General features: G+C 32.4%; 1 protein-coding gene across 3 annotated transcripts; it reads right to left on the reverse strand.

Moving 5' to 3' along the window:
* Positions 1-6601: 6601 nt before the first annotated feature.
* On the reverse strand, positions 6602-16593 carry LOC127708744 (trafficking protein particle complex subunit 5-like). Of its 3 annotated transcripts, none has more exons than XM_052213881.1 (8): positions 16514-16574; positions 15960-16057; positions 12453-12541; positions 11846-11972; positions 11211-11268; positions 8796-8855; positions 8091-8155; positions 6602-6813 (listed from the first exon to the last, which is right to left on the reverse strand). In XM_052213881.1, exons 3-8 carry the CDS (start codon positions 12503-12505, stop codon positions 6715-6717), a joined length of 462 nt encoding a protein of 153 aa, XP_052069841.1. In that variant the 5' UTR covers positions 12506-12541; positions 15960-16057; positions 16514-16574; the 3' UTR covers positions 6602-6714. The 3 variants fall into 3 exon arrangements, with proteins under 3 accessions (XP_052069841.1, XP_052069839.1, XP_052069838.1); XM_052213879.1 differs by having other exon boundaries at positions 15954-16057; XM_052213878.1 differs by lacking the exon at positions 15960-16057 and having other exon boundaries at positions 16514-16593.
* Between the last annotated feature and the right edge of the window lie 2200 nt (positions 16594-18793).

An 18793-nucleotide genomic window follows, 5' to 3' on the forward strand; every position in this document is an offset into this window, starting at 1 on the left:
GGAATTTCAGACCATGATATCGTTTATGCAGAAATGAACACCAATGCAATGACAAACAACCAAAAGACAAGAAAAATTCAACTGTATAGAAGAGTTAAATGGGGCAGCATTAAAGAAAATATGAATTTAGTTTATATTAAAATTCGAAAAGAAAGCCTTAAAAAAAAAGACACATAAAATAATATACTCTGAAATATGTTCAAGGAATGCCTGGAAAGCAGCACATACCAGCATATACCGGCTTCCAAATTATGCAAGACTAAGGACAAAAACCCATGGATGAGCCTGGAAATAAAAAAAGAATTATGAGGCGAAGAGACAGAGCCTACAAAAAGAAATCATACCATGCTACAGATACCAAACCACTAAAACAAATCAAGACAAGCCTATTGGAATTATATAGAAGACATAACTCCAGATAACATAAGATAATGAGGACATCTGTTCACCAACAAAAAGATCCTGGACATACATCTACACAAGAAAAGGGATAAAAATAGAGTAGCAATACTTGGAAGGAATGGGAAATTAGAAACTGATCAAATAAACAAAGCAAATATACTAAATGATCATTTCCAATCGTTCTCCTCGGCTGCATGTCCAATTAGTAAAAAAGAGTTTAATTGACAGACAAAAAACTCATGACAGATCTACCAGAAAACTATCCAAACAGGGAACAAATAATCATCACTTATAATGGAGTGGAAAGACAACTTAAAAATCTTAATCCACATAAGGCTGCTGGACCAGACAACATCAAACCAGTGATACTGAAAGAACTAGCGGTAAGCCAGTGCAATTGCTCTGATCCTAACCATCATTTTCAATGAATAAAGGAGAGATACCCAACGACTGGCGAACTGCTAATGTCACTCCGGCATACAACAAAGACCAGAAATATATACCAGCTAACTATAGGCCAATATCCCTAACATGTATCTGTTGCAAAATAATGGAACATTATAGTCATCAGTAACATCATGAAACATAAATAACATCCAATGCTCTGTTCATTCTAGGATGAAAAATTTTGTCCTGCCTTTTTTTTAGTTGTAATCTATGTCCTGCCTTTTTATTTTCACTCAATTTGGTTTGGTCCTGCCTTTTTTTTTTTTTTTAGTTTATTCTGACTTTTTTTTACATAAATTGTCATCCTGCCTTTTTTTTTTGCAAAGTGTCTCATTTTGCCTTTTTTTTTTGCAAAGTGTCTCATCCTGCCTTTTTTTTTACTCAAAACTCCTGTCCTGCCTTTTTTTAAAAAATTTCATCCTAGCCCCCATAAAAATCAAATGGTAGCTCCCTAACATTGACCAATGAACCATGAAAATGAGGTCAAGGTCAGATGATACCGGCTAGACCGAACATGTACACCTTTCATTCATTCCATACACCAAATATAGTTGACCTATTGCTTATAGTACTTAAAACAGACCAATAACACAAAAACTTAACATTGGCTAATGAACCATGAAAATGAGATCAAGGTCAGATGAAACCTGCCAGACTGACATGTACCCCTTGCAATCATTCCATACACCACATATAGTTGACCTACTGCTTACAGTATCTGAGAATGGACCTAATCACGTAACTTTAACCTTGATCACTGATCCATGAAATAAGGTCGAGGTCAGATGAACACGTACTGTCTGACAGACATGTAGGCGATGCAAGGAACCCATATATCAAATATAATTATCCTTCTACTCATAATAAGTGAGAAATTCACATTACAAAATAAATGTGGATAGTGTCCACATGTGGACACAGATGATGCCCCCGATTGCATAGCATATAGTTATAAAGGGACATAACTGAAGAACGGTAAAAGTGACGCTACCCAAATTTGAACTTGATCTGAGTTTTGTGGTAATAAGCATTGTGTGTAAGTCTCATAACATTTGGTTGAGGCTAACTTGAGTAGAGAACAGAAACTAAAAATTCAGCAATTTTTATACGACCGCAAAATTTTTGCGGTCGTATATTGGTATGACGTTGGCGTCGTCGTCTGAAGACACATTGGTTTTCGCACTATAACTTTAGTTTAAGTGAATGGATCTCTATGAAATTTTACCATAAGGTTAAATACCATAAAAGGAAGGTTGGGATTGATTTTGGGGGTTATGGTACCAACAGTTAAGGAATTAGGGGCCAAAAATAAGCATTTTCTAGTTTCCATACAATAACTTGTGGAACGGTGTATGGAATTCTCTGAAATTATACCACAAGTTTCCATACCACAAAGGGATGGTTAGGATTTGCATTGGGGGGTTATGGCTCAAACCGTTTAGGAATAAGGGGCAAAAAAGGGTAAAAAACAAGGTTGTTCTGGTTAATGGACAAATACTTTAGTACAAAACATAATTTAAAGCAGTGTATGGGATTATCTCCCTTACACTGCTTTTAAATTATGTATAAAGTAATGGTTAATGAACAATTAAGACAATTTAAAACAGTGTAAGGGAGGTAATCCAAATACATTTTGATTACTTCCCTTACACTGCTTTTAAATTATGTTTAAAGAAATGCATATTTATAAAGGAAGACCAGTAAAAATATCTGCAAATGTTGCATCTTTTTTATATACCAAAAAATCCATATGAAAGATTTGACACCATATTTTAAATTCTATTATAAAATAGATTAAGTTAGCACTATGGTAAATTTAAATGGGTAATTATGGTTGCAAACTCCATTGGAAATTTGAATTGAGATTATGACCATATCTTGAGGGAAAGAATTTTTTTGGGGAAAAAAAGGGGGGGGGGTGTAAAAAGAAATTGTGGGGGGTCAATTTTTTCTCATTTCAGATTTCAGAAATTAAAAAGAATTATTCTTCAAATATTATTTTTTTTTCAAATTTCAAATATTGAAAAATTTCAAGAAGTAATCTTTAATTGCACAGTATGGCGCATTAGATTTGTAAAATCTTTGACCACATTTATTTATTTGTTATGCCGAATCTGACCATGTATTTAGATTTTTAATTTTGGGTCCAGTTTTCAAATTGGTCTACACTAAGGTCCAAAGGGTCCAAAATTAAACTTAGTTTGATTTTAACAAAAATTGAATATATGAGGTTCTTTGATATGCTGAAACTAAACATGTATTTAGATTTTTTATTTTGGGCCCAGTTTTCAAGTTTGTCCAAATTGGGGTCAAAAATTAAACTTTGTTTGATTTCAACAAAAAATGAATATATGGGGTTCTTTGATATGCTGAATCTAACCATGTATTTAGATTTTTTATTTGTGGGCCCCGCTATCAAATTTGTTCATATTGAGGTCAAAAGGGTCCAAAATAAAACTTTGTTTGATTTCAACAAAAATTGAATGTATGGGGTTCTTTGATATGCTGAATCTAACCATGTATTTTGATTTTTGGGCCCCACTATCAAATTGGTCCACATTGAGGTCAAAAGGGTCCAAAATTAAACTTTGGCTAATAACCATTGTGTATAAGTTTCATAACATTTGGTTGAGGGAAACTAAAGTTAGAAAACTGAAACAAAAAATTTCTACTTAATCTTAGTTTTGTGGTAATGAATATTGTGTATAGGTTTCATAATGTTTGGTTGGGGCAAACTTAAGTTACAGAATGGAAACTAAAAATTTTGCAATCTTTCGATTTATAAAGGGGCATAACTCAATAATGGTTAAAGTGACACTACCCAAATTCAACTTGATCTGTGTTTTATCAGAGGAAGTAAAAATTAAACATTGCATTGTATAAAGCATTGATTGTAGTTGATTCAACTATAACCATGGAAAAAGGAAGATAACTCCAATTTTAAAAATAAATTGATATTTAGAAGAAAATAAAAAATTTGCAATTTTTCCATTAATGAAGGGGCATAACTCTAGAACAGTAAAAGTGACGCCACCAAAATTCAAACTTGATCTGTGTTTTGTGGTAATAAGCATTGTGTATAAGTTTCATAACATTTGGTTGAGGCAAACTTAAGTTAGAGAACGGAAACTAAAAATTTTGCAATTTTTCCATTTATAAAGGGGCATAACTCTAGAACGGTTAAAGTGATGCCACCAAAATTCAAACTTGATCTGTGTTTTGTGGTAATAAGCATTGTGTATAAGTTTCATAACATTTGGTTGAGGCAAACTGAAGTTAGAGAACAGAAACTAAAAATTTGCAATTTTTCCATTTATAAAGGGGCATAACTCTAGAACGGTTAAAGTGACGCCACCAAAATTCAAACTTGATTTGTGTTTTGTGGTAATAAGCATTGTGTAAAAGTTTCATACATTTGGTTGAGGTAAACTCAAGTTAGAGAACGGAAACCAATTTTGGGAAAATGAAAATGAGGTCAAGGACAAGGGACATATGACAGACCGAAACTTCGTAACATAAGGTATCTGCATACAAATTATGCCTTCTGAAATATAAAGCTTTATACAAATAGTTTACATCGCCGCCACCAGATAGAAAAACCTATGTTGCAGGCGAGACAAAAAACCAACAAGAAACTCCAGTCGGAGAGGACATCATACCATAAATTCAGAAATCATTGTGAGATTTTTATTAATGCGAATAATGCAACTTGATTATTGCAATAATAAGAACTTGCATTCTGATATCTGCATGTAGATTTTTCTGAAATCGCAATAATTAATCTCGCATTTTTGCCCATTCTTCAAAAATGACAATAATAAATGCATGCCATAATTTTTGGAATTTCCAGTACTTACTTATTACAGCCAGCCACCAAAGATTGAAGGAAATGGTCCTTCTTCGTAAAAAAGGGTATCATTCGGTACTGGCATGACTTATAACTTGCTTTTCTTAATTTCTCCAGTGATAAATTTAGAAATTATCAAGAAACAAATGTTTCCACACACACAGGCAAAGTTAAGCTATTTCATTTGATGTTTTATAGTGTGTTTTTCTATGTTGTGATGTTACACTATTGTTTCAGAAAAAGGGTGAAGGTTTGGTACCATTAAAACGTTTAAACCCTCTGCATTTGTTTGAACCTGTCCTAAGTCAGGAATCTGATTTTTCAGTAGTTGTCGTTTGTTGATGTGGTTCATAAGTGTTTCTCGTTTTTTATATAGATTAGACCGTTGGTTTTCCCGTTTGAATGGTTTTACACTAGTAATTTTTTGGGGCCCTTTATAGCTTACTGTTCGGTGTGAGCCAAGGCTCCGTGTTGAAGACCGTACTGTGACCTATAATGGTTTACTTTTATAAATTTTGACTTGGATGGAGAGTTGTCTCATTGGCACTCATACCACATCTTCTTATATCTATTGACCTTAGATGAAATTGGCTATACTTTAAGGTTCCTTTTGGTCATTTTAACGTCTTGCCATTCCTATGTTTGGGTTTGACCATTCCTGAGAGGGTAAATCCAGAACTTACAAAATATGTAAAGTGTTATTTTCTCGATTAAAAGATGCAGAGTAATAAATCATTAAATAAGGAATTTGTTATTGCAGAAGAAAATATCCTGATAGGCAATTTACCTTTTGTATCCCCTTAATGTGATGTTCTTAAAATATTTAATTGTCCCCCAGTGACACAAAACACTAGTGGTTCCAGAACTGTCTTAAATATATAATTGCTGTCCTTTGTTATTTTAACAAACTAAACAAATAGGAATATCTGGAATGGGCAATTCTCAATTCAAAGTTGGAAAACTTTTTTTAATCATTCTATCAACTATTGTTTTGGGAATAAGAACAGTAACCACTAAAAATTACAACAAATGATTTAATGATTGCTATTTGAACTTGAGTAAATTTCCAATCAGACCCAAAGACCTTTAATTTTTTATTTTGATAAGTAGATAGAACCATTTAACCAGAAATCTGAATAACACCAGTGATTGTGTGAATCTTTTTCATTCCAACTAATTTTTTTGTAACTATTAAATAACCATGTATACCTGGAATCAAAATAACAACTGCTTCAGTCTGAAAAATATAAATTTCAAAACATTGCAATTCCATCTTTACAAATTTAGGGAGTACTCTCAGACCTATACTTATTTTTTGTAAAACGAACGAAGCCCCTAGACATTTCAATAAAAAAAACACTTAATGTATTGAACTCTTTGATTTTACAAAAATTGTTATTCAAACTCGTTTACTTTTCCTTAAGCACCCTCAAGTTTGTAGGTTTTTCCGTTTAAAGTTAATAGCAGCTTCGTACCTGAAATCCATACGACATTTACATTAAATGGAACAATACCTTTATTAACATATGTACCTTTCTTGTCTTTTTTGCAAGGCTCACAAGCCCTTTATTGCTTTGAGAATACAATTAATCATATATTTCAGGAACTTCTATTTTGATAGAACAATTTGATTAACTATCATATATGGAGAATTATCAAGTATTTTAACAATGTCTGTTTCTTTTAGTAGGATAAATCTTTTTCAATGTGTATATGTCCTTAAAATTTCAAGTCCAAACCATATCTTGACTCAATAGATATTCCTGGTTTTTTTTCAATTGTGCTTCTTTTAATAAATATATTCTTAGAATATAACCAGAACATTATTATTTATTTCAACTTCTTATGACTGATTTTAGCCATCACATTTTTAAGGGATATAATACAGCATTACAACAACAACTATTTCATATCTTATGAGTTTTGAATTTATTCAAATGAAAACATATATTAATTATAAAATAAGAATAATGAAATAGAGCATTGTTCAAAAAAAATTAATGTAAGTTGTTCATCAATTATCTTCCTTCTACCATTTTATCTCTAGCTATAACTGATTCTTCAAATTCTATCATAAATGTTGTTCCTTTATGCCAATGAGCTGTTACTTTACAAGGCTGTTAAAAAAAGGGAATACAACTTCATAAATGTAAGGCATAAACAATCAACAGACATATGCTTTGTTAACTGAAACAAATGACAAATTACAATGCTTATTTTTTAATTACTTTATAATATCATTTAATGCTACAAGAAATATATTACTATAGGGATGCTCAAGAAAAAGACATCATATTTTTGTTATTTTTCTATCAAAATCTTTCATAGTCAACTTTGTCATGTAAATAAGCACAGTCACAAACTTGAAACAGACAATCAAGTGATCTAAAGTGAACAGGTACGCTCAGGATATAAAAAATAAATGGGGAATGTGTCCATGGGACACAGATGGACACAGATGATGCCCCCGCTTGCATATAACGTTATAAAGGGACACTACCCAAATTTGCACTTGATCTGAGTTTTGTGGTAATAAGCATTGTGTATAAGTTTCATAAAATTTGGTTGAGGCAAACTTAAGTTAGAGAACGGAAACGAAAAATTCAGCAATTTTGCCATTTGTAAAGGGGCATAACTCTAGAAAGGTAAAAGTGACTACACCAAAATTCAAACTTGAGCTGTGTTATGTGGTAATAAGCATTGTTTATAAGTTTCATAACATTTGGTTGAGGCAAACTAAAGTAAGAGAACGGAAACAAAAAATTCAGCAATTTTTCCATTTGTAAAGGGGCATAACTCTAGAACTGTATAAGTAACGCCACCAAAATTCAAACTTGATCTGTGTTTTGTGGTAATAAGCATTGTGTATAAGATTCATAACATTTGGTTGAGGCAAACTAAAGTTAGAGAACGGAAACCAATTTTGGGATGTACGTACAGACGGACGTACATACAGACTGATAATGGTAAAACTTAATGCCCCCTCTGCTACGTCTGGGGGCATAAAAACTTGAATAAAATGTTACGACTTCCATACATTCTAAATCTGATATTCCTGCAGCTAAGTGCAAATCACGCTGAAAATTGATGTCTATTGCCATAGGAGAATTTTTCATGGCATATTGGGACCTTTTATACTGACTATATGGTATTGGTTATGCTACTATTGAAGGCTGACAATGACTTATAATTAGTAAAATTCATGTCAATAGGACTCTGTTGGATATTTTATGGTGTAAATTCTATAATTTGAAATTTTTTTTATCAAATTTTAATATTTTGAGATATTCACTATTTCAAAAAGGTTCAAGTAGAAATGACACTAACAAACTTGACAATATTTTAGAGATTTACAATGTGAAAAATTTACAAAGGATTAAAAACATTCACTTACAAAATTAGCTCCATTAAGAACAGCTTCTATTATGCCTGCAGTAAATGCTGCACAATTTAATTTTGCTGAAATATAAAAAATAAAGAGAATTTACTGTATGGTATTTCATACTCTACAGCAGTGCTGACATCTTCTAGCATTGCATACATTTCTAAGAATCAATGTACAACATGACAAATACTTATTAACTGGTTACAAAGCATTTTTATGCCATGAATGCATTTCCATAATTAAAACCGTACTCCAAGACTCAGTGTGATTATGAGTTTATGATATTGTACAGACACCCAAGTGTTTATTTTTGAAGATTAAGTTGACCTCTTAGATTGCTTTTGTTTTTTTATGTTGTTGGGTCGCTGTCTCATTGATGTTTACCAAATATCCCCTTTTATTCATACAAAATTGCTTTTGGTATATAAATCAAAAGTGAGGTAAGCACAATAAACTTTTAACTGTATTAAACAGGACAAAACATGATATTCATTGTAGTTATGTGTACATTATTATTCAAATTGATCAAATTGAAGATTAAATACAAGTTGATTCAGATAATTTTTACAATTTGCATTTTAACTGCTTCAGCATTGTTTAAAGATGCATTGTTTTACACCATATACATGTACTTATATAAAAAATGAATGTATATAAAATACGCTGTAAATAACTTTTCTTATATTTCTTATATTTTTTTTAGATTTCTCTTACCTTTATCTTTTGGTACTGATATGAATTTGTTGACTAGATGTTCAGTTTCAATTATATAATCTAATATGTTAAGGTCAATAACAGGAAAAGATACTGTTGTATATTAAAATAAAATGCTTCGCCGAGCGCAGCCTGATACGTCCTCAGAGGTCGAACCCTGAACAGCTGGGGCAAGTTTGGACACAATATTCAAGCTTGATACTGTCTGAATTTGGATTGTGGTCAAATTTTTGACATAATATAGGTTTCTGACACAAAACAAATGTGGTCAAAGATCTTAAAAATTTGAAATGGGACATTTAATTTACCTAGTATGGTTTGATATCCAAAATCTAACAACATGGTTAGATTCACCATATAAAAAAACACCAATTTTTTTTTAGTTGAAATCAAACAGAGTTTAATTTTGGACCCTTCAAACCTTAATATAGACTAATTTGAAAACAGGGCCCAAAAATAAAAAATCTAAAAGCACAAAAAGATTCAGCATATCATAGAGCCACAATAATTCAGTTTTTGATGAAATCAAACAAAGTTTAATTTTGGACCCTTTGGACCTCAATGTAGACCAATTTAAAAATGGGGCCCAATATCCAAAATAGTAGTACAAGGTTACAACCCCTAAAATTTAAGACTTAATTTAATCCCATTGAAATTGGTTAAAAGATTTGTATTTATTTTCAATTGAAGATTTCTTGCTATTGCTCAATACTGTGCTGTTGCACAATAGTTAGTTAATCTATTATATATAATAATTTACACACCCTGTTTGGTGTGTATCTCCTGCCATATCAGTATTTGTTGCTTTTATATATATATAAAAATCAGAAATAATCAATGTATAAATGGAAATTTTTTTGGGAAAAAAAAAAAAATCCCCCCAAAAAATTTGTGCCCCCCCAAAAAATTTAAATCTTGAAGAAAAAGAAAAGTATGAACCCCCCCCCCCCCCTAAATTTTGATTTCTAAAAATTTGAAATTTGAAAAATTTTGAAGAAAAGAAATATGAACCCCCCCAAAAAAAATTCCCCCCCCCCCCCCAATTTTTTTTTGAAATTTTGAAGATTATTTTCTTTTCAAGAAAAATGTAAAATTTCAGAGATATCCATAAATTTTAACACAAGTTATTGTCTGGAAACTTGAAAAATGCTTGTTTTTGGCCCCTTTTTTTTCCCTAATTTCTTAACTTTTGGGACAATTACCCCCAAATTCAATCCCAGCCTTCTTTTTGTGGTATGGAACCTTGTAGTACAATTTCAGAGAGATCCATACACTTACAAGTTATTGTCTGGAAACTACAAAAATGCTTGTTTTGGCCCCTAATTCCTAAACTGTTGGTACCATAACCCCCAAAATCAATCCCAACCTTCCTTTTGTAGTACCGGTATTGAACCTTCTGGTAAAATTTCATAGAGATCCATTCACTTAAACTAAAGTTATTGTCCGGGAAACCAAATGGATCTTTGGATGAAGACGACATGATAGCATTATACAAATGCAAATTTTTTGTGGTCTTATAAAAATACTTTTATTGAAAATTTATCCATAATTCTCTCTAAATACTTTTCATTTTCTTTAGTGCTATCCAAATAATTCATAAAATTTTAACAGTCACTTTAATAAATTGCATTTCGAATACTAATTTACTTGCAGACAAAAATTCATCATTTTTGTTTAATATATCTATTTGAACTGTATACGTATACCTAACAACAAAATTATTTTCATTTACCTGTGTTTAAAGTAATTGCAAATGGCTGATATTTTTGTTCGAGCATATTGTTTTTCTTAAATTGTTTAACATTTCATAGCGGTATAACATGTTACTTTTATTGTTCTTCCCTTAGTTTATTTATTTTGTATTTACATTGTATCATTGGTCAAATTTATTTGTTCAGTGTATGTTCACTGGTGTTAATATGTCCTTTGATTGAGTTAAGCTATTTCAGTTGATATTTTATAGTGTGTCTTTCTATGTTGTGATGTTACACTATTGTTTCAGAAAAGGGTGAAGGTTTGGTACCATTAAAACGTTTAAACCTGCTGCATTTGTTTCCACCTGTCCTAAGTCAGGAATCTGATGTTCTGTAGTTGTTGTTTGTTGATGTGGTTCATAAGTGTTTCTCGTTTTTTATATAGATTAGACCGTTGGTTTTCCCGTTTGAATGGTTTTACACTAGTAATTTTTGTGGCCCTTTATAGCTTGCTGTTTGGTGTGAGCCAAGGCTCCGTGTTGAAGACCGTACTTTGACCTATAATGGTTTACTTTTATAAATTTTGACTTGGATGGAGAGTTGTCTCATTGGCACTCATACCACATCTTCTTATATCTTTTGAAGTAAAAAATGTATTTCAGCATTCTTGTATTATTTATTTGTTTCTCTTAAGTAGATAAATGAATATTGAAAAGGATACATGTTCTCTCATCATCGTTAGAATGCTCTAATCTGTCTGCTTCTTTCCCATATAAAGTCTACAAGAAAAATGAATGAAAGGTTTTATCCAAATTGTTACTAATTTTAATGTTTACGAGGCTAGTCTTTTTAGGAAATAAGCATCGTAAAATGTTCTCAAAACACAACTTAGTGAAAAGGCCCACTTGACTACTGTGGATTCAATAATTTTCGTGGATATTTGATTTCATGGTTTTACAAAGTTTGCCTTCAAACCTATAGAAAATTTGCTCTGCATGAACATTTAAATTTGTGGTTCACCTGTACCCATGATATCCATGAAAATTGGTATACCACAAATAATAATGAATCCACAGTTTGCATTCATGTAATGTTGATCCTGCACTTGGCCCGAGTATTTTCTTTTGTCTGTAGATCAAATAGCTTCATGTAATTTTTCTGTAGACTGTTCTTTTTAGAAGCCAATGGGAGACTTACAGTACACCATATATATTTATAAATCCCAAGTATCAAAATAAAATAAGAACTGTGAGTGACAAAAATGGCAAATATGACCGTTTCTGGACCCTTGATACTGATGACCTGCTGTTTTATGACTGTTTTTAGCAAAAATCAAACAAAAGGATTTAGATATACCTTCCAAAAATTAGTCTTGATAAACAGTAACATTTTGAGTAGCTTTGTTTCTCTCTTATATCCTTGTTCTCTAACAAACAGCAAGTCTAACAAATGTGAACCTACATGTTGTCCCATCTCTGACAGCCTGAAATGAAAGATATACCACTGAAAATTTGTCCAAAGTTTATCATCTGCAGGGATATGCAAAAAAGATTTGGAAAGCACCTGTCACCTTCAGTTATCACTACATACATGTATCTTATATCAGAAAAAAATTTGCAAATTGATTGCTTAAACATTTTATCATCTTTCCATGCAGTTAACAAGTAAGCTATGATAAGAGTTTATTCTATTTGATCTCTGATTAACATAACTTTTCCTGCTGTTATCGCATAGCCAAGATATCAAATCTGTAATGAAAAAAAATCCTTTGGCTTGCTGTGATCTAACAAGAATGACTTTTTAGTAGGTAGGTACATGTAGGTAGAAGTTAAGCCTTAAGGATTTAACAAAATATCAGTGGGTTTGAATTGACCTGGGTCTGTGTAAAAACTTTGAACTTGTTACTTGCAAGATCATTTATTCAAAATCAGCTATTTTTAAAAAAGTTTAATTTTAATCTTACTTTGTTTGGAGCTCTGATACACTGTACACTCTATTCTGGCAATACTGCACCATTTCAGAAAACAATAAAGCAAAAGTTGCAATATTTACCTACAACATAAAAAACATTATATATATTAATGAATGATTTATAGAACCAATTAAAGACCAATCAAATCTTACTACAAAATATATTTAAGGCCTTTTGAGACTGATTTCTCAAATGACTGATCTCAATTCTTATTGGTTGAGCATTTGCCATTTTTTCATTTTGCCAAAGAGTGATTCATGAGAGAGTCTAGCTAGTAACACATGTTGTAATGTCTTCAGTAAAAATATTGATTGAAGTTGTTTCCCCTTTCTGAACTTTAGCCTCAGGACTTTATGTAGGTACATTGTAGCTTGAATTTCATTTTAAATCATCATACTCTTGAAGCTTAAGTTGATACTTGAAAAGTCATGAACTATTCTTTTTTAAAGCATTCAGATTTTCTAGATCCCTTCCCGTTTACACAGACTTGTACACTACAACCCTTAAAGTTCATCATTTTGGCAAAAACAGGCATGTCAAATCTTAAAAATTTAAATTAAAAACTTTTTCAGATTTTGAAGAAAAAATTCTTCATTCCTGCAAGAGATGTTAAAACAAACAAAAATAAATGTGGATAGTGTCCACATGTGGACACAGATGATGCCCCCGCTTGTATATCATATAGTTATAAAGGGACATAACTAAAGAACGGTAAAAGTGACGCTACCAAAATTTGAACTTGATTTTGTGGTAATAAGCATTGTGTGTAAGTCTCATAACATTTGGTTGAGGCTAACTTAAGTAGAGAACAGAAACTAAAAATTCAGCAATTTTTCTATTTGTAAACACGCATATCTCTAGAACGGTTGTGTATAAGTTTTATTTCATTTGGTTTAGACAAACTAAAAAATTCAGCAATTTCTATGTTTGTAAAGGGACATAACTCAAGAATGGTAGAAGTGTCGCCACCAAATTTCGTACTTAATCTGTATTATGTAGTAATAAGCATTGTGTATAAGTTTCATAACATTTGGTTGAGGCAAACTAAAGTAAGAAAACGGAAACAAAAAATTTGTACTTGATCTTAGTTTTGTGGTAATTAATATTGTGTATAGGTTTCATAATGTTTGGTTGGGGCAAACTTAGGTTGCAGAATGGAAACTAAAAATTTTGCAATCTTTCGATTTATAAAGGGGCATAACTCAATAATGGTTAAAGTGACACTACCAAAATTCAACTTGATCGGTGTTTTATCACTGGAAGTCAAAATTAAACATTGCATTGTATAAAGCATTGATTGTAGTTGATTCAACTATAATCATGGACAAAGGAAGATAACTCCAATTTATAAATAACTTGATTTTTAGAAGAAAATAAAAATTTGGCAACTTTTCCATTTATAAAGTGGCATAACTCTAGAACAGTTGAAGTGACGCTACCAAAATTCAAACTTGATCTGTGTTTTGTGGTAATAAGCATTGTGTATAAGTTTCATAACATTTGGTTGAGGCAAACTTAAGTTAGAGAACGGAAACTAAAAATTTTGCAATTTTTCCATTTATAAAGGGGCATAACTCTAGAACGGTTAAAGTGACACCACCAAAATTCAAACTTGATCTGTGTTTTGTGGTAATAAGCATTGTGTATAATTTTCATAACATTTGGTTGAGGCAAACTTAAGTTACAGAACGGAAACTAAATATATTGCAATTTTTTCATTTATAAAGGGGCATAACTCTAGAACGGTTTAAGGGAAGCCACCAAAATTCAAACTTGATCTGTGTTTTGTGGTAATAAGCATTGTGTATAAGTTTCATAACATTTGGTTGAGGCAAACTCAAGTTAGAGAACGGAAACCAATTTTGGGACGTACGGCCGTCCGTACAGAAGGACAAGGGTAAAACTTAATGCCCCCACCGCTACGACGGGGGCATAAAAACCTTAATCTTATTTGAAAAGGTCCACTCATCTGCCATGTCTACAGTTTTACAGTCTGATGCCTGTAATGCAGTTTTTGTTGTTAGTTGCTGTCTACAATAGTATTTTTTGTTTTGTTTATTGTTTTGTACATACATGAAGTCTACATAAATCAGTCCAATGTTTTTTGTCTTTAAATTGTTTTACATATTGTTATGTTTGGTCCTTTTATAGCTTACTATACAGTATGAGTTTTCCTCATTGTTGAAGGCTTGACGTTGACCTATACATTTTCTAGTTGCTTACATCTACATAATTTGGTCTCTGAGGGATAGTTGTAACATTGGCAATCATACCACATCTTCTGATTTTTATAGGACTCCTAGTAATAGACCTCTGATACAATATATGATTATCAACAGAGGGGAACATCTTTATGAATTTACTGAAATTAGTATATTTTGTCACCTTCAGTATAGACAAAAAATGCATATCAAAATTCTTAACTTGATCAGCCTAGTTTTGAAGCAGTGCTTTGCAAGCGTGAGCTATTCAAGTTCATTTATCAAGGTTGTTCACTAGTTGCCAGATTTCCCAACATCAATCAGATTATAGGATACAAGTACTTTCAATCTGGATAAAATCAAAGAATTTTATTTATTTGTAGATCCTGTGTTTTTTAAATTAAAAGTAGCTTTCTTTTCTGGCCCATCTTTAAAAGTTAAAACTATATTAAAATCAGTAGCGCTTAAACAATTGTGAGGTACCATCTTCAAAACAAATATCATTCTTTAATTGTAAAAACAACTCATTTAAGTGACTTGTGAAGCCATTTAACCACAGAAGTTAATTTATCAAGCATTCTGAGAGTATTGCATGGCAATACATAGTTCACTACCGGCTAAAAATTCACTGTACTGAAACAAAATGTTAACTTGATCTATAACTTGTCATGGTGTTAACTATATAACAAATATCAAGTCAATATATTCAAGCATGTTGAAAAAAAATGTGGAAAACTGATTATTTAAGTGAATTTTCTATGTCCAAGGACCATAACTCTACACAAAATCATCAGACCGGAACAAAATTCGAACCTGATATGTAACTTGTCATGATAAACAATACACCAAATATCAAACCAATATCTTCAAGGACAAAGAAAAAAAGTGTGGAAAACTGATTTGCCAGACTGATGGATGGACAGACAGACGGACAAAGTGCAAACCTAAAGACCCCTTCGACTTCGTTGGTAGGGGACTAATAATAAAATTAACATTTTTTATTGATTAGTTTATTGCTGACAACAAAGACATACATGTATATATATGATATATGTCTCTGCTGATAACTATCAAATACTTTAACTTATACCTTTTTACAATCAGCAGATTATTGATTTTCTGTCAAAGTCAAAACATGTGACTAGTTCAAGGGAAAAAAAGCTCAGTTGACCATTAATGGAAAATGTGAGAGAAAACATAAACTTGGTGGACCACGACCAACTTAACTGTTCTTGTGCAATAAAATCATTTTCGCCACAATACTACACGAGTTATGGTAGTTGTTACATACATGTACCTAACGAGCAGCACATCTCTGTGCCATTTCCTGATCTGTTTAAGATGAACTTTAACCTGTCAATGATTTTGTACTATTTGTACCTGGCCTTTTTCTTCCTGTTAAAAATAAGATATTATAGGCTTCTACAGACCTCTCATTTTTGAAATGTCCTAGTGAGAATTTCTCCTCAAGTAATAATTTTGATAGTAGATATATACTATATTATACTATAGTGCACAATTAACATAAACTTATTTGAAAGGTATTGTAAGAGTCCAGTGGCAAGTATTTCATGCATATTCAGGCCGGCCATTTGTGATTAGAAAGAAAAATACATGCACTTGGTATCTATTGCGTTCTTGGTCCCCGTTGTAATAAAGTACACGGGGAATTACAACGTATCAATACAGATAGATGCAACTCCTTAGTGAAACTGCTACTGCTAGACGTACAATGTACAATGTCAATGGCTAGTAGCAAGGGTTTTGATACACACATGTAAATAAGAATTGTCAATATTTTGAATACTGTACTTTTCCTCTGAATTTTTATAAAATTAATTCTTCGTTTACCTCTGCTTTTCCTTTACTTAATGGTTTGTCAAGCGGACTGGGTTTCTGTTTTGTTATCGACGCCATGTTTAAGCGGAACTCTTTTGGATTTCCGGTTTCAATTTTTGACACGTTGGCGGGAAATACAAACTGAACACGCGTGACCGTAATGTGAAGCCAGGTTGAGGTTCAGTGTATGTTAAGGCAAAAATGAAAGTCCGTATAAAGTCCAAAATGGGAGGAAAAGGGGGAGTGGTGAACGGACCCCCCTTTTCTATAAATTTGTATGCCCCCGCCGCAGCGGGAGGGGGCATTAAGTGTTACCCTTGTCCGTCCGTACGTCCGTCCATACGAACGTCCCAAAATTAGTTTCCGTTCTCTAAATTTAGTTTGCCTCAACCAAATGTTATGAAACTTATACACAATGCTTATTACCACTAAACAAAGATTAAGTTCGAATTTGCCGTCGACGTTACCGTAGTTTTACCGTTCTCTATAGTTATGTCCCTTTATAGCGTACGTTATATTATATGCAAGCGGGGGCATCATTTGTGTCCCATGGACACCCGAGTGGCGGTTCCAGGGGGGGGGGGTTCCTGGGGTTAGAGCCCCCCTTTTTTATGACGATCATTGCTTTTGAATGGGGACATATGGTTGGAACCCCCCCCCCCTTTATCCTGGATAGGGAACCCCCTTTTAATGGCTGGATCCGCTCCTTCACACATTCTCCATTTTTTTGTTTTTGTTTTGTCTTGATATTTTCAGTAAATATTTACTGAGACTAAAACATTTATCTTTTAGTTCCAGATATTTCATAATATTTTAACTTATTTTCACTTATTTAACATGGTCTTGCTTTTATCCATACTACCTTCACATTCGTCACTCTTTTTCATTCACATTAACTACTTACATGACTACCTAAACACAGCCAAATAAAACTGGATATCTTTACAGATGATAGCATCATTTACCGGCATATTACCTGCCAAAACGATTACATTAAGCATTAAGCAAAGTATTGAAGAACATATATTGTATAATTGTGCATTTTTGAACATTTTAATATTAACCCCAAAATAAACATCTTCAGATTACTCATGACTGCAATTTAGATTGGTTCAGGCACATATTAGACAGTATCTCCCGAATGGTAAACGTGCATATCAAGTCGCATGGGTAAAGAGAGAGGCGAAAGGTATCAAAGGGATATAATCAAACTCATAAGTCGACAACGAAATGACAATGGCGTGGTAAAAAACGAAACACGACCAAAGGACAAGCAACAGTGTAAAACACAACATAGAAAACTAAAGACTGAGCGGCACGAACCGCCACCAAAAGCCGGAGGCCGAGGTGATCTCAGGTGTTCTAGAAGGATAAGCTTATCCTACTCCGCACGTGGCACCCTTTGTTTTACTCCCGTGCTAAGTCTTATTCGGTAGGTCACATTCAATTAAACCTTGCAATCGTGCATAGCTGTAAAGATGCTGAAGGGAACAATACAGGAACATTATGGTGCATAATTGCTGTTTTGCTGAAATTTAATTCTTTGCGATAACTGTTTTAATTGCTTGCATTATTTCAATTGAACCTTAATTTTCAAAGCAAACTAACTGATTATACGATAAACGTATCCATATTGGCAAAATTAACACAAATGATATCTTGTGTAAGCCAAAACAAATGTTTTATTATCAGCTGATTATTATTATTCATATTGATTTGGGTGATTTGACAATTGAGTCTATTTTATAAGACTAATTGAATCATTATGGTGCCAATTATTGAGACCAATGCACTTGATCAAAATAAGCACGAAGTTTGGTTGTTTGACTGATTATTGTTAGGCAGATCAAATGTCAGTCAATTGAACCCTATTACCAACATTCGTAACCAGGTAAGCTATTGAAATTATGAAATATTACAATTGACTCAGATCTTTGATTTAATTGACTCTACACACCAAACATAGCTCTATTGTTTAACAAGTCGTACCACTTCTTCATTATTTAACAATTCAAAACACTGTTATTATGAAATAGTTCAATTGACCTGATTGATTCAATCTGAGTCCACTATCAGTCCAGTTAAACTGAAATATTGTTCGATTTTACTTAAAGAGGCAGTCCAGATAATGCATACAGTATATAATTAGGGTCGGAAGTTTTATTTAATTAAAGATATCAATTGGATTGATTAAATGAGCTCCAATGTCAAAAATGGAAAGGTATCAAGAAGTCGAAGGTATTTAAGGCAACTGGTTTATCGATGTTCAGATTTTACCAATCGATCAAAAAG

Source organism: Mytilus californianus, unplaced genomic scaffold, assembly GCF_021869535.1.
Source record: "Mytilus californianus isolate M0D057914Y unplaced genomic scaffold, xbMytCali1.0.p SCAF_1, whole genome shotgun sequence".
Taxonomy (NCBI): Eukaryota; Metazoa; Mollusca; class Bivalvia; order Mytilida; family Mytilidae; genus Mytilus; species Mytilus californianus.